The sequence below is a fragment of the Oncorhynchus tshawytscha genome, linkage group LG01 (assembly GCF_018296145.1).
Source record: "Oncorhynchus tshawytscha isolate Ot180627B linkage group LG01, Otsh_v2.0, whole genome shotgun sequence".
NCBI lineage: Eukaryota > Metazoa > Chordata > Actinopteri > Salmoniformes > Salmonidae > Oncorhynchus > Oncorhynchus tshawytscha.
Window position 1 is genome coordinate 14,131,446 of NC_056429.1, and position 26,626 is coordinate 14,158,071.

At 45.1% G+C, this 26,626-nt stretch overlaps 3 protein-coding genes across 8 annotated transcripts in view; 2 read left to right on the forward strand and 1 right to left on the reverse strand.

The window, feature by feature from the left end:
- Positions 1–1,756: 1,756 nt before the first annotated feature.
- Positions 1,757–13,075, reverse strand: ticam1 (toll-like receptor adaptor molecule 1). Of its 5 annotated transcripts, XM_024384060.2 has the most exons (3): positions 4,814–5,113; positions 4,546–4,660; positions 1,757–4,363 (listed from the first exon to the last, which is right to left on the reverse strand). In XM_024384060.2, exon 3 carries the CDS (start codon positions 4,220–4,222, stop codon positions 2,225–2,227), a length of 1,998 nt encoding a protein of 665 aa, XP_024239828.1. In that variant the 5' UTR covers positions 4,223–4,363; positions 4,546–4,660; positions 4,814–5,113; the 3' UTR covers positions 1,757–2,224. The 5 variants fall into 5 exon arrangements, with proteins under 5 accessions (XP_024239828.1, XP_024239914.1, XP_024239744.1 ...); XM_024384146.2 differs by lacking the exons at positions 4,546–4,660; positions 4,814–5,113 and adding an exon at positions 13,011–13,075; XM_024383976.2 differs by lacking the exons at positions 4,546–4,660; positions 4,814–5,113 and adding an exon at positions 6,156–6,276.
- Positions 6,140–8,089, forward strand: bet1l (Bet1 golgi vesicular membrane trafficking protein-like). The gene is made up of 4 exons (XM_024384478.2): positions 6,140–6,276; positions 6,566–6,651; positions 6,807–6,863; positions 6,999–8,089. Exons 1-4 carry the CDS (start codon positions 6,150–6,152, stop codon positions 7,164–7,166), a joined length of 438 nt encoding a protein of 145 aa, XP_024240246.1. The 5' UTR covers positions 6,140–6,149; the 3' UTR covers positions 7,167–8,089.
- The window catches only part of deaf1 (DEAF1 transcription factor), an 82,583-nt gene continuing 68,029 nt past the window's right edge, over positions 12,073–26,626 (forward strand). Inside the window, exons 1-7 of one of the 2 annotated variants that reach the window (XM_024384268.2) lie at positions 12,073–12,513; positions 13,437–13,525; positions 14,581–14,707; positions 15,382–15,528; positions 15,929–16,068; positions 16,529–16,594; positions 16,839–16,883. In XM_024384268.2, coding sequence (XP_024240036.1) covers positions 12,306–12,513; positions 13,437–13,525; positions 14,581–14,707; positions 15,382–15,528; positions 15,929–16,068; positions 16,529–16,594; positions 16,839–16,883 — 822 coding nt within the window. In that variant the 5' untranslated portion in view covers positions 12,073–12,305. The remainder of the gene's footprint in view (positions 12,514–13,436; positions 13,526–14,580; positions 14,708–15,381; positions 15,529–15,928; positions 16,069–16,528; positions 16,595–16,838; positions 16,884–26,626) is intronic. The other variant, XM_024384351.2, reaches the window with a different exon arrangement.

Here is a 26,626-nt window from a genome sequence, read left to right on the forward strand (position 1 = left end):
CTTGTTTTAGTTTCTGTCTGTAGGCAGGGATCAACAAAATGGAGTCATGGTCAGCTTTTCCGAAAGGGGGGCGGGGCAGGGCCTTATATGGGCTTATACGGGCTTTATTACAGATAGAAATACTCCTGTTTCATCAGCTGTCTGGGTGGCTGGTCTCAGAAGGCAGATGTCTAGGTCCTGGGCTGGCCTGGTTACACATGTTCTGTGATTGTGAGGCCGATTGGACGTACTGCAAATTTCTCTAAAATGACGTTGGCGCCTGCTTATGGTAGAGAAATGAACATTCAATTCCCTGGAAACAGCTCTGGTGGACGTTCCTGCAGTCAGAATGCCAATTGTATGCTCCCACAAAACTTGAGACATCTGTGGCATTGTGTTGTGTGACAAAACTGCACATTTTAGAGTGACCTTTTATTGTCCCCAGCACAAGGGGACCTGTGTGTTGATCATGCTGTTTAATCAGCATCTTGATATGCCACATCTGTCAGGTGGATGGATTATCTTGGCAAAGAAAAAATGCTCACTAACGGATGTAAACAAATTTGTGCACAAAATTTGACATAAATAATGTTTCTGTGTACAGAACATTTCTGGGATCTTTTATTTCAGCTCATGAAACATGGGACCAAAACTTTACATGTTGCATTTGTATTTTTGTTCTGTATAAAAGGACCATAATTGGAAATAAGTAATTGTTTTATCCTTGATAGTTAAACTAGGTATTGGCTATATAGCCTATGTATTTAAGAAAATATATATAGTCAAAATTGTATCAAACTATACATCAAGGTGGGCCGCTGCGAGGACGGGAAGGGCCACCATTGGGGCATCCACCCAGCCCACCTGGGAAACTTCCTGTTGGGGGACTTCAGGCAGCACAGGAAGGCCAGGAGGAGCAGGCACCAGAGGGAGCTGGAGGATGGGTACAGTACAGCTGGCTCTCTGGGCTGGTCCTGGACCGAGCTAGGCTGTAGCCATCGGGAGAGGCACTGTGGGGGTAGAAGTGGGCTGCATGGATCCTGGGGCTGGATGAAGCCACAGTACCCTCCACAGGAACCTAGAGGTTATTATGACACTCCTGCATTTGTGGACTGGACTTTGCCTTTCTATCACTCACAGAGGCTCCATGGAGGTGGAGTGGGATCTCTGGGAACTTATTACCCAATCGAGAGGTTCCTGGACTCTTATGACAAAACTATGCGACCGGAGAGATGGTGCTATGATTGGCCCATGAAACCCACATGGAGACTGCATAGCTGGGACAAACATGGCCCAAATCATGTGTGCATGACCGGGGAAAAGGAGTCATGTAACAGTGTGTTAGTGAGCCTGCATCCGCTCTACTCCCTGCCGGGCTGCCAATGGAGGTCCCCAGTCTTCAAGCACATTATATTCCCTTAGCCAGTATTTTAAAATAAATGTATTTTACCAACCTGTTGTAAAGGTTATTACAATCAGAAAACCTGATATGGGGGAAAATACAGATACATGTCTGACTACATTAAACTTTTTGTTTCTTTTGATCTCTCATACACTACATGTTTTACCCATGCACATTCACTGACATTTCTACAAACTCTGCATTTATCTAAATCTTTGTTTGTATTTTATATAAAATCATATGCACCTCTAGACTATTGATTGAATCAAATGTAATCATGCTTGAATTCCTTTATGCTGCTCTATTGGTGATCCAAACATAGTTGGCCTTATTAGTTAAACACAGTATCAACAAATAGGTTCAGGTGAAAAGAGGAACTGGAGCCTTATGTATTTATTGCATATCAGAGGTAATTGAACACAATGAAAAAAAAAAAACAATTTTAAAAGAGAAACAATTATATTAAACCACAACAAACGTATCGTATTACCTATTCACCAGTTTGCACCAATCCCCTCATTCTCAGTGTACCTGAGACTGCACCTTTGTCTCCAGATTTAAAATGATAGCTTTTGCAAGCGATGACAGTTGATTCAAAATGAGAACTTTCACTTAAATGGAACAGGGCATCAGAAATTATTTGTTTAAGTAATCAACTAATGTAACATTGAACTATGATCATACTCAATACAAAAACACCAGCAATAGACAAAATGGCCATCAAGTAGAAAATAAACAGGATATCTGTCCCAAAAGTGTAATATACTCCTAAATGATTACTCCAGAATAACTAGCTTTCACAAGACCACATTTAACCCTCTTCTTTATTACATCATATTAAATTTAGAACCTGTCCTCTTCATCCCCACTGCTGTCCCCTCCTTGTCCGACAGTCATTTTAGAGTCATTCCCAAACATGATATAGCGAGCATTCTGGATGTGGATGTTTCCTGGTGGGTGACTCCACCCATGTTGCAGTGGTGTCACTGACATATTGGACACATTTCTAGGTGTACTTCCTAAAAATGGATCAGTAGTAAAGTGAGGCATTGCGGGAGTCGAGGGTTGATTGGAAAGTTGTTGTTGCAACAAATATCTCTGCATTCTTTCCGTCTCCTGACCACGAATTAAATCCATTTGAAGCCTTTCCTCTAGTCGTAGTCTCTCCTGTCTCCTAACCTGCGCCCTCACTGCCTGCTCGCTCAACCACAACCTCCTCTGTTTAGCAATCCTTGCTGGAGCCATGGCCCTTTTTGCCTTTCTCTCAAAGGCATTACCTTCCTCTAACGGAATAAAGATCCTCAGAACTTTGGGCATGTTCTCTCGGGGCATACGGTTCTCCTGTGGCAGAAAAGGGATGACAGTATTGTACTTGTGCAGGTTCTCAATGGCATTCATGAGCACAGAACTGGTTTCTACCTCCAGCAGACGGGTGTTGAAGTTGCGAGTAAGCATCAGGATAGTGAAGGCTGAATTGTTGATGGCATCCTCCACACACATGAGGGTGTTCCTGCCTGGGATGGCAAAGTCCTGAGAGAAGGTTGCTCCTTCACCACCAACTATAGACTCTAGTTCCTCTTTAAACTTCTCAGCCATGTCCACATCCTCTGCTGCATGCAGGATGACAAAGGAGAAAAACACTTCCTCCTCCTCCTCCTGATTTGGGGTTTTCAATGGAACACTTGCTGACACTGGTTCAGTGGTAGTTGGATGAGAAGTTGGCCTATTGTTGTTTGAGGGAGGCACAAGGTTATTTTTTGGGCATGGTTTGGAATGTGCGTTTGGACTCTCAGTGTTATCGAACTTAGTCTGAACTGGAGTGAAATTGCCAGGAGAAAGGGGTGAAACTCTCACCTCTGACCCTGTTCTGTGTTCACAAGACACTGCAACACTTGTAACTCTGTCCATTTCTCCTTTAACAAGCTTAGGCACATCTTGTGTGGGTGGTATATCCCGAGACGTAACCCTGGAAAAGTATTTAAATGCACCTTCATCTCCTGTATTTGTAACATAATGTGTAACAGGTGATTGTACGGGCTCCAAATTCATTGGAGGAGGCTGGGATGGCTCCTCATTGGAGGAGGCTGGGGTGTTGCTTGTTTTAAAGCCAACTGTTTCGGATATACTGATCTCCAAGTGAGAAGGGTAGGAACATATGGAGTTGTCGTCCCGTAGGGAGGACGGCGGACTGTGACCACTTCCTGTCTGATTGGGAAAGCCTGGTTTTTGTAAAGCTGTGCTCCCTTGGTCCAGCGTCGGGATGGAGCAAAGGCCTGATGAGGAGTCCTTACGGAAACACATCCCCCCAACTGTGTCCTCAATCTGAGGCCCACAGACCCTGTTGGCTTCTTCTCTCAGCTGCATCTGTATGTATTCTGATTCGGAACTCTCTTCACCACTGTTCTTGTTCTTGAATGTGGCTAGAGCTGTCTGGTAAGCCAAATCCCTCAGAGATGAGTCACACAACCTCTCCTCAGCCAACACCTTGAAAATCCTCGCTAGGTCTGCTAAGGTGCCCACGGTACACTCTTGGAAAGGAACAATGCTCACTGTTAAGTCCTCCAACTTGACTCCACACATTCTCACCTTTTCAGCCAGATGGTTAGCAATGATGTTGTTGTCTCCCAAAGCCTGGAGCTTGTTCAGTGCCTCTGACCTCTTCCCGAGTTGGATGAGAGACATGGCATGTACCAGCTCCTCGGCCAGGCTATCACCCAACTTGAAAGTCAGGCTTAGCTGTCTCTCGTATGGGACCTTAGAGAGGATCTTAAAGGCATCCACTAACCCAGTCCCTCCTCTGGGCTCATCTTCTGCATGAGCTACCCTGTCCATCTCTAACATCCCTTTCTGATGATATCCTTAACTAATGTATTTGAAATCAGATCAACATTGTTTTGCCAGTTACTTCATCCCTTATGGTGTGTAGGCGGCATCATATCTTCGATTCATCAACTTTATTCCACATAAGCACTGACAGGTACACTGAAATGTAGAGACAAACATGTGAGTAAACTGGATACATCAAAATACATCATACAAATCCTGATATATCAAATGACAAAAACATTGTGCTTTGTAACTAGATACTTCTGCAATGCTTTTTTAATGCAATAGGTTTATTTAGAATGAAAGTCCCCAAGAGCATCAATATTGATTCTACTCACAATAAATAAGACAAAGCAGCAACACTGCTTATTATTTGAAGTTTGCATAATCCTAGGTGGTGCTGTAAATGTAGGCCTACTACTAGGCCGCACACCTGGGTACATCAATTTAGTCCTTTAAAAGAAATTGCAATGTCAGCGATCGATATAAATCACGAAAGTGGCCTAATTATAGGCCTACACCACCATTATATAATCCATGTTGTAGTAGTAAACCCTGCGACAACAGTCATTCATTAAAACGGGTAAAACTGACAGTAAAACTTACCGATAAGGAAAAGAGTAACAACAAATCCACCAGGTCACATATTATGTGATATAAATCGCGTTTACATTCTCGGAATTTATATTACGTTCTGTGGTTTTGTCTAGAAAATATACAGCTTTTGTCAAAATTGACTTATCAAATTAGGTTATGGTTAGGGTGAACTAAAATGCAAAACAAAAAATAACTTTAGACAAAAAAGTTGCATCCCATCTTGGCACGACAGCATTCAGAATTTAGCCTCGTTCGAGTATCGAGAACACATTCTGTCTCTACACGCCGCGAACCAAGGAAACGATTTTTATTTCTGGGGTGTAGCTATTCCTTGTGCTGATTCCTTTGTAAAACGTTTCGTCTACTTTTACTCTAAGCGGAAGCGCAAACGGACAACTTATATTGGACAAATGCAGGTATGTCCCTCCCCGTTTTGTTCGGTTGTCTTTGTGGCTTCCGTTTGGTTCTTGAACGGTTTCCGTAATGAATACACCCCTGGTCTCAACCAACCTACATCAGGAAGAGGAAAAGAGAGGCCCAACTCTGCGGAAAATCTGGCTCCCTCCAGCAAATTGCGTTTTTTCGCCCACCAAGCAAGAAGTTGTTGTGTTTTTATTTTAACCTCTATTTAGCTAGGCAAGTCAGTTAAGAACAAATGATTAATTACAATAACGGCCTACACCGGCCGTGAGATGCAGTGCCTTAGACCACTGCGCCATTCGGGAGCCCATAGAGGACAATGAGATTGTCAAATTTGGTCAACAAAATAATGAATGGTTTATTTGCTACGTGAGGTTTATTTGATCAAATATACGTTTCGTAATGCTTAAGGTTGTTACGAGTGTACTGATATAATATTGATATTTTGGGGCTCAGCGGTCTAAGGCACTGCATATCCGTGCTAGAGGCGTCTCTACAGACTCTGTTTCGATTCCAGGCTGTATTACTACAACCGGCCGTCATTGGGAGTCCCATAGGGCAGCGCAAAATTGGCCCAGTGTCATTAGGGTTTGTCCGGGGTAGGCTGTCATTGTAAATAAGAATTTGTTCCTAACTGACTCTTCTAGTTAAATAAAAATATAGGACACGTGACATCCCAGCAACTTTGAGAAAAAAACACTTCATATCGGAGTTGTCTCGAGATGGCTATGCATATTCATGCCATGAGGCTAGTAGCATACATCGCTCTTCATTGAATGCATGCGGTTGACGTCCAAAACCCTAATCAAATATTCAAAGAGATTACAAGAATGAAATGTATCCACCAATCCAAAGAAAGGCGGTAACTAGATAGTCAGCTGGGCTACCTTGTGGACAAAGATTCCCGTTGTTAGAGCGAAGAGACATGTACCTTGTCTGTATAGCCATAATCTTCCCCCCACAGTCATTGCATCCAAACAGCGCAGTGGTTTCAACGGGCTTCCGTAAATTTGCTGAAACGTCAACAGCCAAGATGGCGGACTGGAATCGAGGTAATTTGATAAGTGACACGTCTTCGTAATGAACATTGTTGACCAATGTTCTTAATCTAACATTTTTACGGACTAACAATTCTTTCAAAATGATATGTAGATTGCTTTTTATGTGTGAAGTGTAGATTATCGAGCTTTTTATATGTGAAGTGTAGATTGTCGAGCTAACGTTAGCTGTCTCTGGTCGTAGTTATATATTAAGTTTGTAAGCATTACGTTATTTTTTTAACGTGATATCTTGCTCGTATGTAAATATCATATTATTCACTCCCTGTGCTTGTCATGATAGGACAAGGTGCTGTTGACGATATGTTGGACGCGGAAAACAAGCTTATGGCTGACAATTTGGCGTCCAAAGTTTCCAGATTGAAATCGGTATGTATGACCACTGACAAATTACATCTAATTTACCGGCGGTGTGCTACCAACAGCTTGCAAATAAAGTAGCAGGCATAGCTAGTATTGTTGTACAAGTTAGCTGCTAATGTTAACTTAATTTAAAAAGTTTAAAAAATGTGTTATTTTTAAAGCTTGCCTACGACATTGACAAAGAAGCTGAAGACCAAAATTCCTATTTGGATGGCATGGTAAGTCTTGAGTGGGGGCAGGGTAATCTGAATGTAGCTGTTTGTAGCAAATGGCTGTCTAGTTCTGCATCAAATGAGTTTCCTGATGTATGTAGTAGCAAGTTCATCAATCCACTCTTCCTTTTCTGTTTTTAGGATTCCAATTTTCTGAGTGCTACAGGACTGTTGACTGGCAGTGTGAAGAGGTTCTCTGGCATGGTGCGATCTGGAAGAGACAATCGCAAAATCCTCTGCTATGTCTCAGTAGGACTGGTCTTTGTCTTCTTCCTGCTCTACTATCTCATCTACAGGGTCCAGAACTGAAGAGCTTTAACAAGAATGGAACTTTATAGTGTGGCTGGCTACTTTCCTCTCAGTTATACCAAGAAAGACCAAATCTAAACTTTTATTGTGAAGATTTTGGATAGGAAATCATCTCACCCATCACCCCCTCTCCAATTCTCGATATGTCTTCTGCTCGAAATGAAATACAGTATGTGCAGATGTGTATATAATTTGTCTCAGTTATATGAGAACTTTCATTGTATATACAATATCTAAGTCCCCAGTCATGTAAAACTGAATGTTTGCCCCCCCCCACACACACAGAAAAACAACTCATCCTTACCAGGATGCAGTTGAAAGCAGGATAGTCCTTTATTTACATTGATAAATAGCCCTAGAGATTGGCAGTGTGTCAAAGAATGTCCCAGTGCCCTTTTCACATTACTGAGCCAAGACAGGCAGTACTGACCATAGGTACAATACGAGATTGTCCTCGGTTATGGCTTATTCTTGTGTTTTGTAATAGTAGTTTGAAGACATGCTCCGGTACTTTGGCGATTTAGTAAGTATTTTTTAAGACCTCCCGCTTTGGGCAGGATGTGTCACTGTGTAGTTCACACATGCATAATCTATGAGCAGAATTTCTGTTTTACCTCAATTAGCCATGAAATCCCTAGTTTGAAAGCAACTTTTTTTTCTGGAAACTGACGTAGTATGCCATTTTCCATGAGCGTTACTTTCAGATGTACGGGCTAAAAAGTATACAAAAGTACTGTAGAATCTCTAAGACATTGCCTAAACTTTAACAATCCCTTATTCTGTGATATTAAGTTGTCAGCACCTGGCATGTAATTAACTGTTCTTGCATTTCCTAAACAACTACATAACATGATCCTTTTTTCCAGTGAGTTGTATAAATCCTTGTAATGTATGTGTAATAAACATTTTGATACTACAGTCAACTCCGGATAAGTGTGAACTCCACAGGTCCCAATTCAATTTTTCTTGCTCTGAATATCTGCTCCAGTGGTTCGTGTAGTTAATGCAGTCCTGAACCAATGGAGCCATTTCACTTATCAGGAGTTGACTAGTTTACAGATGGTTGATTTTTACAGAGATGGCAAGACATTTAGATTTTAAGGATATTAAATGAGATTTTGCAAAAATCTGTTGTAAGTAATAATTTGCTCAATCTACCACTATCCAGATCTGAGTGATCCAATTAGTCCATGAGCCAGACCACCAAATATGGATCGTCGACGTCTTTAGTGATTTATGTTCCTAGAGGTGGGAAATGTGTGATACCAGTGCAGCAATGGTAGGTTTCTGTGTATCACTCTTTCATCCCTCCATTTTTCCCTTAGGGATTTTGCCCTACAATAAACAATGTGTAACAGTTTCGCATCCGTCCCTCTCCTCGCCCTCAACCTGTGCTTGAACCAGGGGCCCTTTGCACACATCCACAAGTCACCCTCAAATCATCGTTACCTATCGCGCCACAAAAGCCGCAACTGTTGCAGAGCAAGGTAAATAACTAGGTTTCAGAGCGAGAAACGTCACTGATTGAAACGCTACTAGCACACATTGCTAACTAGCTTGCCATTTCACACTGGTTAAATATACAGAGTTATTGGTTTTAATTATGTATCATTGGAACGCTTAGATTCACAACTATCCATCAGACATACATTTTTGGAAATGATCAGGACAGACAAACTTTGACCTCTAGGGTACATATCAGAATGACCTGTGTTAATGGCTTTAAAAAGGAAACACTGATACATTTTAACATTTGTTTGACAAGTGGTTCAGAAAGGTTATAAAAGTACCTTTCAAATAATGATATATAACTAACTTTGAAAGCACCAGCTCCAAATATTGCTTAAAAATCGCCCATTTTGGAAGCTTAGCCATAAAATTCCATGTAATAGGGCAGCTATATTTATAGATTCTAACTTTGATAGGCACCATATTGCGCACACACAGCTAGAACAGTTTTAAAAGATTTGTAGATACAGGGCCAGCACATAATTTACACATTAACCCCACAGAAGCCTTTTTCCAATATGACCACCATACATCTCAATTGGGTCTTATTGGACCAATCCTGTTTTAAATACAGTATTATTGTAGTATGCTGACAAATTCATTATATTGATATAATTATATTAAAATATTCATAGTGATGTAGAATACAAAACCACATCAGCCAGGTGTGCCAGATATAAAGATGTTAAATTATTCACAGAATTGTGTGAAAAATGTGCCCAAAAAGCTGTCTGATGTTTTCAGAAGAAATGTTGCAACATTTCATCTTCAAACATGTAAAATGGATATGTACATGTGAATAGTCATGGATATGAGCTGATTAAAATGATATTACAATGTTATCCTTTTACGTTTTCATAAAGCAGAGGACTAGACATTTGCCGCATGCATTACAATGTAAATTCCATAGGAATGCCCATACGTTTTAACCTAATGGTGAGAGCAAAAAATCATTACACTTAGTTCATCTACATGAAGATGCATTGGTCTGTTACTAGAATATGAATGTAATTGGCCTGAACAGGCCCAACATCGGATTTTACTACACTAACCACGTTTCCATCCAACCATTTCATGGGAATGAATTACCTGATGCATGAAAAAAGTCACGAAAGTGCTGATATTAATTGAATTGCCGGTACAATTCTATAAATGCCGGTAGAATTGTATAAATGCCGACAATTTGTTGGTGGGATATGATTGTGTCGGTGAAATTAATTATGCGAAAAATGGCGGTGGAAACGCCTTTATGCGCAAATATTGATATAACCATCATATCGAAGTAAACTTGGGAGTCACACGACGATATGTTGTGTGGTCCTCCGGCTACGATTAGGGAAAGCATACAGTTTATTAGGCTACAGAAGAAGTCATGATGAACGTAAAAGGGTGGTGAATGTTGTGCAAGGTGATGAGCTTGATGCTCCTTTCCAATAAATATCGAGGGTCTTATTCTGGTGACAGATGCTTGACTGCCCTTTGACAAATACAAATAATTGTACTCTTATCTATAATAGTCTCATAATGTAGTTAGCCTACCCCTAATCTGGGAGCTGTTGGCTAGAGTGCATGTGCCAAGACCAGAGTGGGCACATTCGGTATGTAAATGCAACAGTTTTTGTGACAAAACCATCAGTAGAGTTGAAAATGAGATGGAACCCCATTTAACTTGTATTTTTCATTCGGTACATGGGAACTTCACGGTGACATTTATTTTTATGTCACACAACACAATTCCACAGATGTTTCACGTTTTTAGGGAGCGTGCAATTGGAATGCTGACTGCGGAGTTCTCCACCAGAGCTGTTGCCAGAGTATTTTATGTTCATTTCTCCACCATAAGCCGCTTCCAACGTCGTTTTCGAGAATTTGTCACTATGTCCAACCGGCCTCGCAACCGCAGACTACATGTGTGGCATCATGTGGGCGAGCGGTTTGCTGATGTTAACATTGTAAACAGAGTGCCCCAAGGTGACGGTGGGGTTATGAAATGGGCAGGCATAAGCTACGGACAACGAACACAATTACACTTTATTGATGGCAATTTGAATGCACAGAGATACCATGATGAGATCCTGAGGCCCATTGTTGTGCCATTCATCATGTTTCAGCATGATAATGCACTGCCCCATGTCACAAGGATCTGTACACAATTCCTGGAAGCTGAAAATGTCCCAGCTCTTCCATGGCCTGCAAACTCACCAGATATGTCACCCTTTGAGCATGTTTGGGATGCTCTGGATCAGCCTGTACGACACCGTTTTCCAGTTTCGCCAATATCCACATTTTCCAACTCTAAGGACGTCATAGACCTTGTAAAAAGTCACTATGAGACGTCGTTGGCCCAAGTGAAGCAGACCGACCACCCCCCTGGCTCAGGGTATCCCAAACTCGGTCCTGGGGCCCCATCCTGAGTGCATATTTAGTTTTTTGCCCTAGCACTAAACAGTTAATTAAAAAATAATCTAAGCTTGATGATGAGTTGGTTATTTGAATCAGCTGTGTAGTGCTAGGGCAAAAACCAAAACATGCACTCAGGGTGGGCCCCAGGACTTAGTTTGGGAAACCCTGCGCCTGGCTCATGGACTTAATCTACTATTGGTCTAATGATGAACAATTGTTCATTATTAGTCATAACATAGGGCGGTATTTTATTTTATTTATTTCACCTTCATTTAATTAGGCAAGCCAGTTAAGAACTAATTCGGATTCTACAATGACAGCCTACCCTGGCCAAACCCTCCCCTAACCCGGAAGATGCTGTGCCAATCAACAAATTGGATGCAGTCCATCACAGTGCCATCCGTTGTCACCAAAGCCCCATATACTGCCCACCACTGCGACCTGTACATAACCAGCTGTTAGAGCAGCTCACAGATCACTGCACCTGTACATAGCCAATCTGTAAACAGCCCATTCAACTACCTCATCCCCATACTGTATTTATTTATTTATCTTGCTCCTTTGCACCCCAGTATCTCTACTTGCATATTAATCTTCTGCACATCTACAATTCCAGTGTTTAATTGCTATATTGTAATTACTTCGCCACCATGGCCTATTTATTGCCTTAACTCCCTTATCTTACCTTATTTGCACTCACTGTGTATAGACTTTTTGTTTTCTTTTTTTCTACTGTATTATTGACTGTATGTTTGTTTATTCCATGTGTAACTCTGTGTTGTTGTATGTGTCGAACTGCTATGCTTAATCTTGGCCAGGTCGCAATTGCAAATGAGAACTTGTTCTCAACTAGCCTACCTGGTTAAATAAAGGTTCAATAAACGTTTTACAATTTCTATTCTCATGTGTATATTACCACCTAGTGGTGTAAAACTGAAACGAGATTTGAGCGTCGATTCGTGTGACGTCGTTTTGTTTCGGTAATTTCCGCTGCATCTCCTTCCTGTGAGACTTGACCGAAAAGCGTAAAGACAACGAAGGTAAGACGCCATTTCTCACCGGTTTAATACATTTGGTTTGAAATAATAATTGAATCGACGGCACAAATTATTATTATTTTATTCCAGTTCATGAGCGGTTTATGCTCAACACAATATAATCGGTTCGGTGCCATATTCTCCGATTATTTTTCGGTCAAATTCGGCGTAAATCGTTAGACATAGGAAAATGGACGAGACGGACTCGGCAACGAAGGGACTAGTGTTGGACGAGGAGTCCATAGACGCTGCGGGAGAGCCGGTGGAGGAGGGGGTGGATTCGGATACTGAGTCGGAGGCCGAAGTCACCACGATGACAGTAATGGGAGAACCGGGGAACATCGAGATTGGGACCGAGTCCTTGCCGAACTCTGACGATGCCGAGACAGCTTTTGCAGGCAAGTTTGAGAATGCAGCCAGCTAACGTTACTGATACTCGTCAAGCTAGCTAAATGCCAGCTACACCTGTTTTATCTCGTTAGCAAGTACCACATTATGTTTCCTAGCTAACTTCCTTTCATCTGTGCTAGTACTGTTAGTTACAATACTAGACGCATAAGCAAACACAAACAGGTTAGCTAGCTAGCTAAATCAACCAGTCTAACCTGATTCAGCTGCATTAGCTATAGTACCGTTACCCATTTAGAAATGCATGAACTAGCTAACTTATACATTTGATTATCACCCTAGCCCCTTACATGTACCTCCAAACATGTTATTTTCCGGAGATATTTGTATTTAACGTTAGGTAAAATACAGGTAATATTGCAAGACGCCCATGTTTCCAGTTTTATACATAATATTTGGTATTCAAATACTTGCGCACAGTCCTTGTTTTTGTTTCCCTATCAAATCAACTATCAGCATACCACCCTGCATCCCACTGCTGGCTTACCTCTGATTCTAAGTAGGTTTGGTCCTGGTAGCCCTGGATGGGAGACCAGATACTGCTGGAAGTGGTGTTGGAGGGCCAGTAGGAGACACTCTTTCCTTTGGTCCCTAAAAATAAATATCCCAATGCTGCAGGGCAGTGATTGCCCTTTATAGGGTGCAGTCTTTCAGATGGGATGTTAAATGGGTGTCCTGACTCTGTGGTCACTAACGTTCCCATGGCACTTATTGTGAGAATAGGGGTGTTAACCCTGGGGTCCTGGCTAAATTCCCAATCTGGCCCTCATACCATCATGGCCACCTTAAATAAAAATAAAAAATACATCAAAACTAATGTGATTCACATAATGAGATCTACTACAAAGAGAGACAAGCCAGTCATGTAGGTAGAGTGCACTTGACTATTTCAACATGTGATCTCTCACAACAGAAGTCACAACAGTCACTGTGGGGGATGTCCAAGCAGCCGAGGACAATGTGTTCACTGCCACCTCAGCCTCCATACCAGAGCATGTTCTTGTAAGTTCTCACATGGTGGTCATTTTGGATCTGAATATCTTGTGGTCTAGGCCTACTAGTGGATTTGTATTGTTTCTGCGTAGCTCAGTTGGTAGAGCATGACACTTGTAATGCAAAGGTTTTGGGTTCGATTCCCACGGGGGACCAGTACGAAAATGTGTGCACTCACTACTGTAAGTCACTCTGGATAAGAGCGTTTTCTAAATGACTCAAATGTTGATGTTGACAGCTGCCACACTAGAGTCCAACATGAGTATTTAACATATCTAGTCATAACGTATATAGTCTAGACTATATCTAGTCATAACGTATATAGTCTAGACTATATCTAGTCATAACGTATATAGTCTAGACTATATATATATATATATATATAGTCATAACGTGTATATAGTCTAGACTATATATAGTCATAACGTGTATATATTCTAGACTATATCTAGTCATAATGTATATAGTCTAGACTATATCTAGTCATAACGTGTATAGTCTAGACTATATATAGTCATAACGTATATAGTTTAGACTATATATATAGTCATAACGTGTATATAGTCTAGACTATATATAGTCATAACGTATATAGTCTAGACTACAGGACCACTCACTAGGCGTATATCGTCTAGACTATAGGACCACTCACTAGGTGTATATCGTCTAGACTATAGGACCACTCACTACAGGTCTATCGTCTAGACTATAGGACCACTCACTAGGCGTATATAGTCTAGACTATAGGACCACTCACTAGGTGTATATCGTCTAGACTATAGGACCACTCACTAGGTGTATATCGTCTAGACTATAGGACCACTCACTGGGCGTATATCGTCTTGACCATAGGACCACTCACTAGGTGTATATCGTCTAGACTATAGGACCACTCACTAGGCGTATATCGTCTAGACTATAGGACCACATTTGTGTCAGATTTTCCAACAACTAATCTGAAAAGAAACAGACTGTGGAAAACTAGACTCATATGTCACATCACCTACCCAGCAGCACAGACTGTGCAATGTAATGTTTCTCTCTGATCCTCCATCACATGACAGACTGGCAGGACCACCCTACAGATTGGCGATGGTCTCAATCCCCAGAAGGCCACTCTGATAGTGGTTCACACTGAAGGAATAGTGGACGCAACAGGACTGAAGAACGCTGCAGCCGCCATGTCCTCTGGTATGCACCAGGGAATCTCAATGTGCTCTTGACCTGTATTTTGTATGATACTTTTCATAGAAAGTATTGTATAAAATTCCTACCATCACCTATCATTACTGTGCTGGGAAAGTTGTTGTAATGGACTTGTAGCCAATAGATAGCAGCATCTGCTTTGACCTGTGCGCTTATATTCCAGAGATGCCTAACCAAGACAGGATAAATTAAATGTCTAAATCTGTTTATGGCCGCTAAAATATTGCCTGGCCACCAGACTCCTTGTTCTGGCCAAATGCTATGCCACCCCCAAGGACGTTACTTTCTTCTCCCCAATGAGTCTATCTGAGTACCTTCCCAACCCTTCACTGAATGCAAACACATTCAGGGCCGTCTGATTGGTCCAGAAACTAATGGGTTGGGCCAGAGTCAGAAAACACGTTGGTAAAACAGCGGTTTGAAAATGTGTCATTGGCTTTAATACTCTGATTGGTTAGAGCCGATCCGATTGCTGTTGACTTTGTTTTGTACAACGCCCCTCATGCTCCCCCCCTCACTCCAAATGACTTCAATGATGGCAGTCTCAGACTAAAGTATGTAGTGAATGACGGAACAGCGGAAGAATTTAGTGAGTCGTCAGGCTATCTGAAATACATTTCAGGTGTCTCTGTAACTTCAGTGTTGTGTGTTGTCCCCAGCCCCCCAGACTCCCCCCACCCCAATGAATCCAGGGCAGGAGAAAGATGGCTCCAAGTACAACTGGGATCCATCTGTGTACAACAACGAGCTGCCAGTGCGCTGCAGGAACACCAGCGGCATGTTGTACAAGAACAGACTGGGCTCAGGTAGGGCTAGTTGGGCCACAAGGTGGAGCTCTTGGTTTGAAGATGAGGACAGCTTTCCTCAGCCCTGGCTGGAAACCGCAGCCACCCTGATGGCCTGTAGTTGAAGTATCAAGACTGGAGAAATAAATGTGTGAACTTGTTGACAAAGTTGAGGAGTGGTGGAATAGGGGTGGTTCTCTGGAGTTGATTGTTTTAACAAATCCAGCTGCTAAAAGTTGTCTGAAAGAAGACATATTTTACAGATTACAGATTTTCTTCCCTCAACTTGAGAATACATGGGTTATGGTGAATGAAGCGGCTAGGATAGTCTAAATAATTAACTATACATGTCCATCTCCATGTAAATAATTGCGGCCGTTTTGTCTTGTCTCTGCTGCCTGTCCAATCGACTGACAACCAGGTGGAAAGGGACGCTGCATCAAGCACAGCAACCACTGGTACACGCCCACTGAGTTTGAGGGCATGTCTGGCCGGGCGAGCAGCAAGGACTGGAAGAGAAGCATCCGCTATGCAGGCCGTCCCCTGCAGTGCCTAATCCAGGTGAGCAAGCCAGTCCACTCAGGCCACAGTCTGTCAGCCGTGACCGGCTCTGATGGAACTGTGCCACCTGCGGTCAGAAGACAATTAAGGGTGTATATACAGTGGCGCAGTGTGTGAAGACTTACAGAAAACGTTTGACCTCTGTCATTGGCAACAAAGGGTATATAACAAAGTATTGAGATTAACTTTTGTTATTGACCATATACTTATTTTCCACCATAATTTGCAAATAAAATCATTAAAAATCATACACTGTGATTTTCTGGATTTTTTTTCTCATTTTGTCTGTCATAGTTGAAGTGTACCTATGATGAAAATTACAGGCCTCATCTTTTTAAGTGGGAGAACTTGCACAATTGGTGGCTGACTAAATACTTTTTTGCCCCACTGTATATAATTAAGGATATATATATATATATATATAATTGTTTAGTAACCAGCCATATGATTGGTTTCTCAGGAGCGCATCCTCAACCCACATGCCGCGTCCTGTACTTGTGCAGCCTGCTGTGACGACCTCTCGTTGGTGAGTTAATTGACTTTACAGAGACGTATGTCGGTGAATGAATATCTTTTGAACATGCCGGTAGCTCTAGGGATAGGACGCCACAAGGGTATAGGTGTAACAAACAGAACTGCTCAGTACAGGCTCTCAGTGTGCGGTTTGCATGACATGTAGACATTGGTCATCACTTCTAAAGGCCTGGTTGTAAAATTCTCATTTTACGTTTTGTCCAATCACATTCTCTTTGTCTTATATTTTCCCCTAGTGTACCAAGGATAGTCCATCTTACGCAGGGGAGAACATTAATATGGTATGTACCATTTATTTATGACATGCATTGCCAGCCATAATATAAACAATAATGAGCCAATCTTGTGTCTCTGCTAAGTGTGTGATCGTTGTTCCTCTGATCCTGACTATAGCGGGTCCCTGGGCTGGCAGACATAAAGGATAGACTCTGGGGGATTGGTTTATTGTTTGCAAGATAAGGGGAGAAATTGTTTCCTACAACACAACATATATTTTGTTTCACAGCTGCTTTTGCCATCTGCATCAAATGCAATCTTTCATAACTTTGTTGATCACATGAAACAGAACATTCAGCTGCCTGTAAGCGTTACTGTTATAGAACTGCTAACTGTTTTTTACTTATTGTTACTGAAACTAATTAAGCTGACCAACAGTTCTCGAAGGTGTGGGAAAAACTGATCACATATTATTTCCACCACGACTATTGCTGACTAATCATTATACCAAAGATACTGGCAACTAATCCAAGATTTGTCATTGCTGTCTTTTCCAATGGGAGCAAATTAAGCAGTGGGCAGAAGAAGCAAGGAGGTGGGCAGAGCAAAGCCCGAGCTAGCAAGATTCTATTGGTGTGTTTTAGCATGTATTTGCATATTTCTGTTAGGGAACGCCCACTCTGAAGTGCGTGTGTGCAATAGAGCCCTACAGTGGAAGTGTCATAATACCCATAAAACCTAGCAGTGAATCAGGGAAATGGTTCCAATCGTTTGTCCACCATTCATTCATTTTTCCCATAGGGAATTTTAGAAACACTGAAAATATGGGCTGTGTTTTGATAACCATTTAAATCTCTTTCGGACAAGTTGACTTTTATCAATATATTCATCTCTTGACGCTCAGATCCAAAAATGCAAATTAGCATCAAAGTAGACGTCATGTAAGACTACAAATCCCTGCAAGCTCCTGCACATCATCTCTAGCTGACAGGTATTGTGTCAATTTAAAACTTGCATAAGACAATTCACAGAACTGTACATTTATTTAAATGTATTCATTACTACATTTAGCTAACATTAGATGGTTAATCCAGAGATTTTTACCTTTGCCTCGATTCGGGAGTCTCATCCAGCTCATCATGTATCTAAAATCCCATATGGGATAAATGTAATTGTTGTAAAACGATTGGAACCCTTTCCTTGTTTGACCGCTAGGTTTTATGGATATTATGACCACATACTGTGATACTCTATAACTCAATTCGCCCTTGCACTCCTAAACTACGCAATTTCTTGAAACGTTTGCAAAGGGCGAAGTCTATAAAAGTTAGTGCACTCTGTTGGTAAAAGATTCTAATTTTGGTAACAGAAAACTGTATTGAGATTGAATGTTTAATCGATGAGAAAATTAGCAGAATGTAGGCAAGGTTTCATCTGGCTCCATCTTCTCCTACTTTCTGCCACTAGACTTTCTCTCATCTCCGCCACTAGACTTTCTCTCATCTAGACTTTCTCTCATCTCCGCCACTAGACTCTCTCTCATCTCCGCCACTAGACTCTCTCTCATCTCCGCCACTAGACTCTCTCTCATCTCCGCCACTAGACTCTCTCTCATCTCCGCCACTAGACTCTCTCTCATCTCCGCCACTAGACTCTCTCTCATCTCCGCCACTAGACTCTCTCTCATCTCCGCCACTAGACTCTCTCTCATCTCCGCCACTAGACTCTCTCTCATCTCCGCCACTAGACTCTCTCTCATCTCCGCCACTAGACTCTCTCTCATCTCCGCCACTAGACTCTCTCTCATCTCCGCCACTAGACTCTCTCTCATCACCGCCACTAGACTCTCTCTCTCATCTAGACTTTCTCTCATCTCCGCCACTAGACTTTCTCTCATCTAGACTTTCTCTCATCACCGCCACTAGACTTTCTCTCATCTAGACTTTCTCTCATCTAGACTTTCTCTCATCTCCGCCACTAGACTTTCTCTCATTTCCGCCACTAGACTTTCTCTCATCTAGACTCTCTCTCATCTCCGCCTCTAGACTTTCTCTCATCTCCGCCACTAGACTTTCTCTCATCTCCGCCACTAGACTTTCTCTCATCTCCGCCACTAGACTTTCTCTCATCTCCGCCACTAGACTTTCTCTCATCTCCGCCACTAGACTTTCTCTCATCTCCGCCACTAGACTTTCTCTCATCTCCGCCACTAGACTTTCTCTCATCTCCGCCACTAGACTTTCTCTCATCTCCGCCTCTAGACTCTCTCTCATCTCTCCACTAGACTTTCTCTCATCTCCGCCACTAGACTTTCTCTCATCTCCGCCACTAGACTCTCTCTCATCTCTGCCACTAGACTTTCTCTCATCTCCGCCACTAGACTCTCTCTCTCATCTAGACTTTCTCTCATCTCCGCCACTAGACTCTCTCTCATCTAGACTCTCTCATCTCCGCCACTAGACTTTCTCTCATCTAGACTTTCTCTCTAGACTCTCTCTCATCTCCGCCACTAGACTCTCATCTCCGCCACTAGACTTTCTCTCATCTAGACTCTCTCTCGTCTCCGCCACTAGACTTTCTCTCGTCTCCGCCACTAGACTCTCTCTCATCTAGACTTTCTCTCATCTCCGCCACTAGACTTTCTCTCATCTAGACTCTTCTCGTCTCCGCCACTAGACTTTCTCTCATCTCCGCCACTAGAGACTCTCTCATCTAGACTTTCTCTCATCTCCGCCACTAGACTTTCTCTCATCTAGACTCTCTCGTCTCCGCCACTAGACTTTCTCTCGTCTCCGCCACTAGACTCTCTCTCATCTCCGCCACTAGACTTTCTCTCATCTCCGCCACTAGACTCTCTCTCGTCTCCGCCACTAGACTCTCTCTCATCTCCGCCACTAGACTCTCTCTCCGTCTCCGCCACTAGACTCTCTCTCATCTCCGCCACTAGACTCTCTCTCATCTCCGCCACTAGACTCTCTCTCATCTCCGCCACTAGACTCTCTCTCATCTCCGCCACTAGACTCTCTCTCATCTCCGCCACTAGACTCTCTCTCATCTCCGCCACTAGACTCTCTCTCATCTCCGCCACTAGACTCTCTCTCATCTCCGCCACTAGACTCTCTCTCATCTCCGCCACTAGACTCTCTCTCATCTCCGCCACTAGACTCTCTCTCATCACCGCCACTAGACTCTCTCTCATCTCCGCCACTAGACTCTCTCTCATCTCCGCCACTAGACTCTCTCTCATCTCCGCCACTAGACTTTCTCTCAACTAGACTTTCTCTCATCTAGACTTTCTCTCATCTAGACTTTCTCTCATCTAGACTTTCTCTCATCTAGACTTTCTCTCATCTAGACTTTCTCTCATCTCCGCCACTAGACTTTCTCTCATCTCCGCCACTAGACTTTCTCTCATCTCCGCCACTAGACTCTCTCTCATCTAGACTCTCTCTCATCTCCGCCACTAGACTTTCTCTCATCTCCGCCACTAGACTCTCTCTCCGCATCTAGACTCTCTCTCTCCGCCACTAGACTCTCTCTCCTCCGCCACTAGACTCTCTCTCATCTCGTCTCCGCCACTAGACTCTCTCTCGTCTCCGCCACTAGACTCTCTCTCTCCGCCACTAGACTCTCTCTCATCTCCGCCACTAGACTCTCTCTCATCTCCGCCACTAGACTCTCTCTCATCTCCGCCACTAGACTCTCTCTCATCTCCGCCACTAGACTCTCTCTCATCTCCGCCACTAGACTCTCTCTCATCTCCGCCACTAGACTCTCTCTCATCTCCGCCACTAGACTCTCTCTCATCTCCGCCACTAGACTCTCTCTCATCTCCGCCACTAGACTCTCTCTCATCTCCGCCACTAGACTCTCTCTCATCTCCGCCACTAGACTCTCTCTCATCTCCGCCACTAGACTCTCTCTCATCTCCGCCACTAGACTCTCTCTCATCTCCGCCACTAGACTCTCTCTCATCTCCGCCACTAGACTCTCTCTCATCTCCGCCACTAGACTCTCTCTCATCTCCGCCACTAGACTCTCTCTCATCTCCGCCACTAGACTCTCTCTCATCTCCGCCACTAGACTCTCTCTCATCTCCGCCACTAGACTTTCTCTCATCTCCGCCACTAGACTTTCTCTCATCTAGACTTTCTCTCATCTAGACTTTCTCTCATCTCTTTCTCTCATCTAGACTTTCTCTCATCTCCGCCACTAGACTTTCTCTCATCTCCGCCACTAGACTCTCTCTCATCTAGACTCTCTCTCATCTCCGCCACTAGACTTCTCTCATCTCCGCCACTAGACTTTCTCTCATCTCCGCCACTAGACTCTCTCTCATCTCTCGCCACTAGACTCTCTCTCATCTCCGCCACTAGACTCTCTCTCATCTCCGCCACTAGACTCTCTCTCATCTCCGCCACTAGACTCTCTCTCATCTCCGCCACTAGACTCTCTCTCATCTCCGACTAGACTTTCTCTCATCTCCGCCACTAGACTCTCTCTCATCTCCGCCACTAGACTTTCTCTCATCTCCGCCACTAGACTTTCTCTCATCTCCGCCACTAGACTCTCTCTCATCTAGACTCTCTCATCTCCGCCACTAGACTTTCTCTCATCTCCGCCACTAGACTTTCTCTCATCTCTCGCCTCCGCTAGACTTTCTCTCATCTCCGCCACTAGACTCTCTCTCATCTCCGCTAGACTCTCTCTCATCTCCGCCACTAGACTCTCTCTCATCTCCGCCACTAGACTCTCTCTCATCTCCGCCACTAGACTCTCTCTCATCTCCGCCACTAGACTCTCTCTCATCTCCGCCACTAGACTCTCTCTCATCTCCGCCACTAGACTCTCTCTCATCTCCGCCACTAGACTCTCTCTCATCTCCGCCACTAGACTCTCTCTCATCTCCGCCACTAGACTCTCTCTCATCTCCGCCACTAGACTCTCTCTCATCTCCGCCACTAGACTCTCTCTCATCTCCGCCACTAGACTCTCTCTCATCTCCGCCACTAGACTCTCTCTCATCTCCGCCACTAGACTCTCTCTCATCTCCGCCACTAGACTCTCTCTCATCTCCGCCACTAGACTCTCTCTCATCTCCGCCACTAGACTCTCTCTCATCTCCGCCACTAGACTCTCTCTCATCTCCGCCACTAGACTTTCTCTCATCTCCGCCACTAGACTTCTCTCTCTTTCTCTCATCTAGACTTTCTCTCATCTAGACTTTCTCTCATCTAGACTTTCTCTCATCTCCGCCACTAGACTCTCTCTCATCTCCGCCACTAGACTCTCTCTCATCTCCGCCACTAGACTCTCTCTCGTCTCCGCCACTAGACTCTCTCTCTCTCCGCCACTAGACTCTCTCTCATCTCCGCCACTAGACTCTCTCTCGTCTCCGCCACTAGACTCTCTCTCGTCTCCGCCACTAGACTCTCTCTCGTCTCCGCCACTAGACTCTCTCTCGTCTCCGCCACTAGACTCTCTCTCATCTCCGCCACTAGACTCTCTCTCATCTCCGCCACTAGACTCTCTCTCATCACCGCCACTAGACTCTCTCTCATCACCGCCACTAGACTCTCTCTCATCACCGCCACTAGACTCTCTCTCATCTCCGCCACTAGACTCTCTCTCATCTCCGCCACTAGACTTTCTCTCATCTCCGCCACTAGACTTTCTCTCATCTCCGCCACTAGACTTTCTCTCATCTAGACTTTCTCTCATCTAGACTTTCTCTCATCTAGACTTTCTCTCATCTCCGCCACTAGACTCTCTCTCATCTCTCTCACTAGACTTCTCTCATCTCCGCCACTAGACTCTCTCTCGTCTCTCCACTAGACTCTCTCTCGTCTCCGCCACTAGACTCTCTCTCATCTCCGCCACTAGACTCTCTCTCATCTCCGCCACTAGACTCTCTCTCATCTCCGCCACTAGACTCTCTCTCGTCTCCGCCACTAGACTCTCTCTCATCTCCGCCACTAGACTCTCTCTCATCTCCGCCACTAGACTCTCTCTCATCTCCGCCACTAGACTCTCTCTCATCTCCGCCACTAGACTCTCTCTCATCTCTCTCTCATCTCCGCCACTAGACTCTCTCTCATCTCCGCCACTAGACTCTCTCTCATCTCCGCCACTAGACTTTCTCTCATCTCCGCCACTAGACTTTCTCTCATCTAGACTTTCTCTCATCTAGACTTTCTCTCATCTAGACTTTCTCTCATCTCCGCCACTAGACTCTCTCTCATCTCCGCCACTAGACTTTCTCTCATCTCCGCCACTAGACTCTCTCTCCACTCCTCTCACTAGACTCTCTCTCATCTCCGCCACTAGACTCTCTCTCGTCTCCGCCACTAGACTCTCTCTCATCTCCGCCACTAGACTCTCTCTCGTCTCCGCCACTAGACTCTCTCTCGTCTCCGCCACTAGACTCTCTCTCGTCTCCGCCACTAGACTCTCTCTCGTCTCCGCCACTAGACTCTCTCTCGTCTCCGCCACTAGACTCTCTCTCGTCTCCGCCACTAGACTCTCTCTCATCTCCGCCACTAGACTCTCTCTCGTCTCCGCCACTAGACTCTCTCTCATCTCCGCCACTAGACTCTCTCTCGTCTCCGCCACTAGACTCTCTCTCATCTCCGCCACTAGACTCTCTCTCGTCTCCGCCACTAGACTCTCTCTCATCTCCGCCACTAGACTTCTCTCTCTCCGCCACTAGACTCTCTCTCATCTCTCTCATCCACTAGACTTTCTCTCATCTCCGCCACTAGACTTTCTCTCATCTCCGCCACTAGACTCTCTCTCATCTCCGCCACTAGACTCTCTCTCATCTCCGCCACTAGACTCTCTCTCATCTCCGCCACTAGACTCTCTCTCATCTCCGCCACTAGACTCTCTCTCATCTCCGCCACTAGACTCTCTCTCATCTCCGCCACTAGACTCTCTCATCTCTCACTAGACTCTCTCTCATCTCCGCCACTAGACTCTCTCTCATCTCCGCCACTAGACTCTCTCTCATCTCCGCCACTAGACTCTCTCTCATCTCCGCCACTAGACTCTCTCTCATCTCCGCCACTAGACTCTCTCTCATCTCCGCCACTAGACTCTCTCTCATCTCCGCCACTAGACTTTCTCTCATCTCCGCCACTAGACTTTCTCTCATCTCCGCCACTAGACTCTCTCTCATCTCCATCTCCGCCACTAGCCACTAGACTCTCTCTCATCTCCGCCACTAGACTCTCTCTCATCTCCGCCACTAGACTCTCTCTCATCTCCGCCACTAGACTCTCTCTCATCTCCGCCACTAGACTCTCTCTCATCTCCGCCACTAGACTCTCTCTCATCTCCGCCACTAGACTCTCTCTCATCTCCGCCACTAGACTCTCTCTCATCTCCGCCACTAGACTCTCTCTCATCTCCGCCACTAGACTCTCTCTCATCTCCGCCACTAGACTCTCTCTCATCTCCGCCACTAGACTCTCTCTCATCTCCGCCACTAGACTCTCTCTCATCTCCGCCACTAGACTCTCTCTCCGCCACTAGACTCTCTCTCCGCCACTAGACTCTCTCTCATCTCCGCCACTAGACTCTCTCTCATCTCCGCCACTAGACTCTCTCTCATCTCCGCCACTAGACTTTCTCTCATCTCCGCCACTAGACTTTCTCTCATCTCCGCCACTAGACTCTCTCTCATCTCCGACTCTTCTCTCACTAGACTCTCTCTCATCTCCGCCACTAGACTCTCTCTCATCTAGACTCTCTCTCTCTCCGCCACTAGACTTTCTCTCATCTCCGACTTTCTCTCATCTCCGCCACTAGACTCTCTCTCACTCTCTCTCATCTCCGCCACTAGACTCTCTCTCGTCTCCGCCACTAGACTCTCTCTCATCTCCGCCACTAGACTCTCTCTCGTCTCCGCCACTAGACTCTCTCTCGTCTCCGCCACTAGACTCTCTCTCGTCTCCGCCACTAGACTCTCTCTCGTCTCCGCCACTAGACTCTCTCTCATCTCCGCCACTAGACTCTCTCTCATCTCCGCCACTAGACTCTCTCTAGACTCTCTCTCTCTCCGCCACTAGACTCTCTCTCATCTCCGCCACTAGACTCTCTCTCATCTCCGCCACTAGACTCTCTCTCATCTCCGCCACTAGACTCTCTCTCATCTCCGCCACTAGACTCTCTCTCATCTCCGCCACTAGACTCTCTCTCTCTCCGCCACTAGACTCTCTCTCATCTCCGCCACTAGACTCTCTCTCATCTCCGCCACTAGACTCTCTCTCATCTCCGCCACTAGACTCTCTCTCATCTCCGCCACTAGACTCTCTCTCATCTCCGCCACTAGACTCTCTCTCATCTCCGCCACTAGACTCTCTCTCGTCTCTCCACTAGACTCTCTCTCCACTAGACTCTCTCTCATCTCCGCCACTAGACTCTCTCTCATCTCCGCCACTAGACTCTCTCTCATCTCCGCCACTAGACTCTCTCTCTCCGCCACTAGACTCCGCCACTAGACTCTCTCTCATCTCCGCCACTAGACTCTCTCTCATCTCCGCCACTAGACTCTCTCTCATCTCCGCCACTAGACTCTCTCTCATCTCCGCCACTAGACTCTCTCTCATCTCCGCCACTAGACTCTCTCTCATCTAGACTTTCTCTCATCTCCGCCACTAGACTCTCTCTCATCTCCGCCACTAGACTCTCTCTCATCTCCGCCACTAGACTCTCTCTCATCTCCGCCACTAGACTCTCTCTCATCTCCGCCACTAGACTCTCTCTCATCTCCGCCACTAGACTCTCTCTCATCTCCGCCACTAGACTCTCTCTCATCTCCGCCACTAGACTCTCTCTCATCTCCGACTAGACTCTCTCATCTAGACTAGACTTCTCTCATCTCCGCCACTAGACTCTCTCTCATCTCCGCCACTAGACTCTCTCTCATCTCCGCCACTAGACTCTCTCTCATCTCCGCCACTAGACTCTCTCTCGTCTCCGCCACTAGACTCTCTCTCGTCTCCGCCACTAGACTCTCTCTCGTCTCCGCCACTAGACTCTCTCTCGTCTCCGCCACTAGACTCTCTCTCATCTCCGCCACTAGACTCTCTCTCAGACTCTCTCTCATCTCCGCCACTAGACTCTCTCTCATCTCCGCCACTAGACTCTCTCTCATCTCCGCCACTAGACTCTCTCTCATCTCCGCCACTAGACTCTCTCTCATCTCCGCCACTAGACTCTCTCTCATCTCCGCCACTAGACTCTCTCATCTCCGCCACTAGACTCTCTCTCCGCCACTCTCTCTCTCATCACTAGACTCTCTCTCATCTCCGCCACTAGACTCTCTCTCATCTCCGCCACTAGACTCTCTCTCATCTCCGCCACTAGACTCTCTCTCATCTCCGCCACTAGACTCTCTCTCGTCTCCGCCACTAGACTCTCTCTCATCTCCGCCACTAGACTCTCTCTCATCTCCGCCACTAGACTCTCTCTCGTCTCCGCCACTAGACTCTCTCTCGTCTCCGCCACTAGACTCTCTCTCGTCTCCGCCACTAGACTCTCTCTCGTCTCCGCCACTAGACTCTCTCTCGTCTCCGCCACTAGACTCTCTCTCGTCTCTCGCCACTAGACTCTCTCTCGTCTCCGCCACTAGACTCTCTCTCGTCTCCGCCACTAGACTCTCTCTCGTCTCCGCCACTAGACTCTCTCTCGTCTCCGCCACTAGACTCTCTCTCGTCTCCGCCACTAGACTCTCTCTCATCTCCGCCACTAGACTCTCTCTCGTCTCCGCCACTAGACTCTCTCTCATCTCCGCCACTAGACTCTC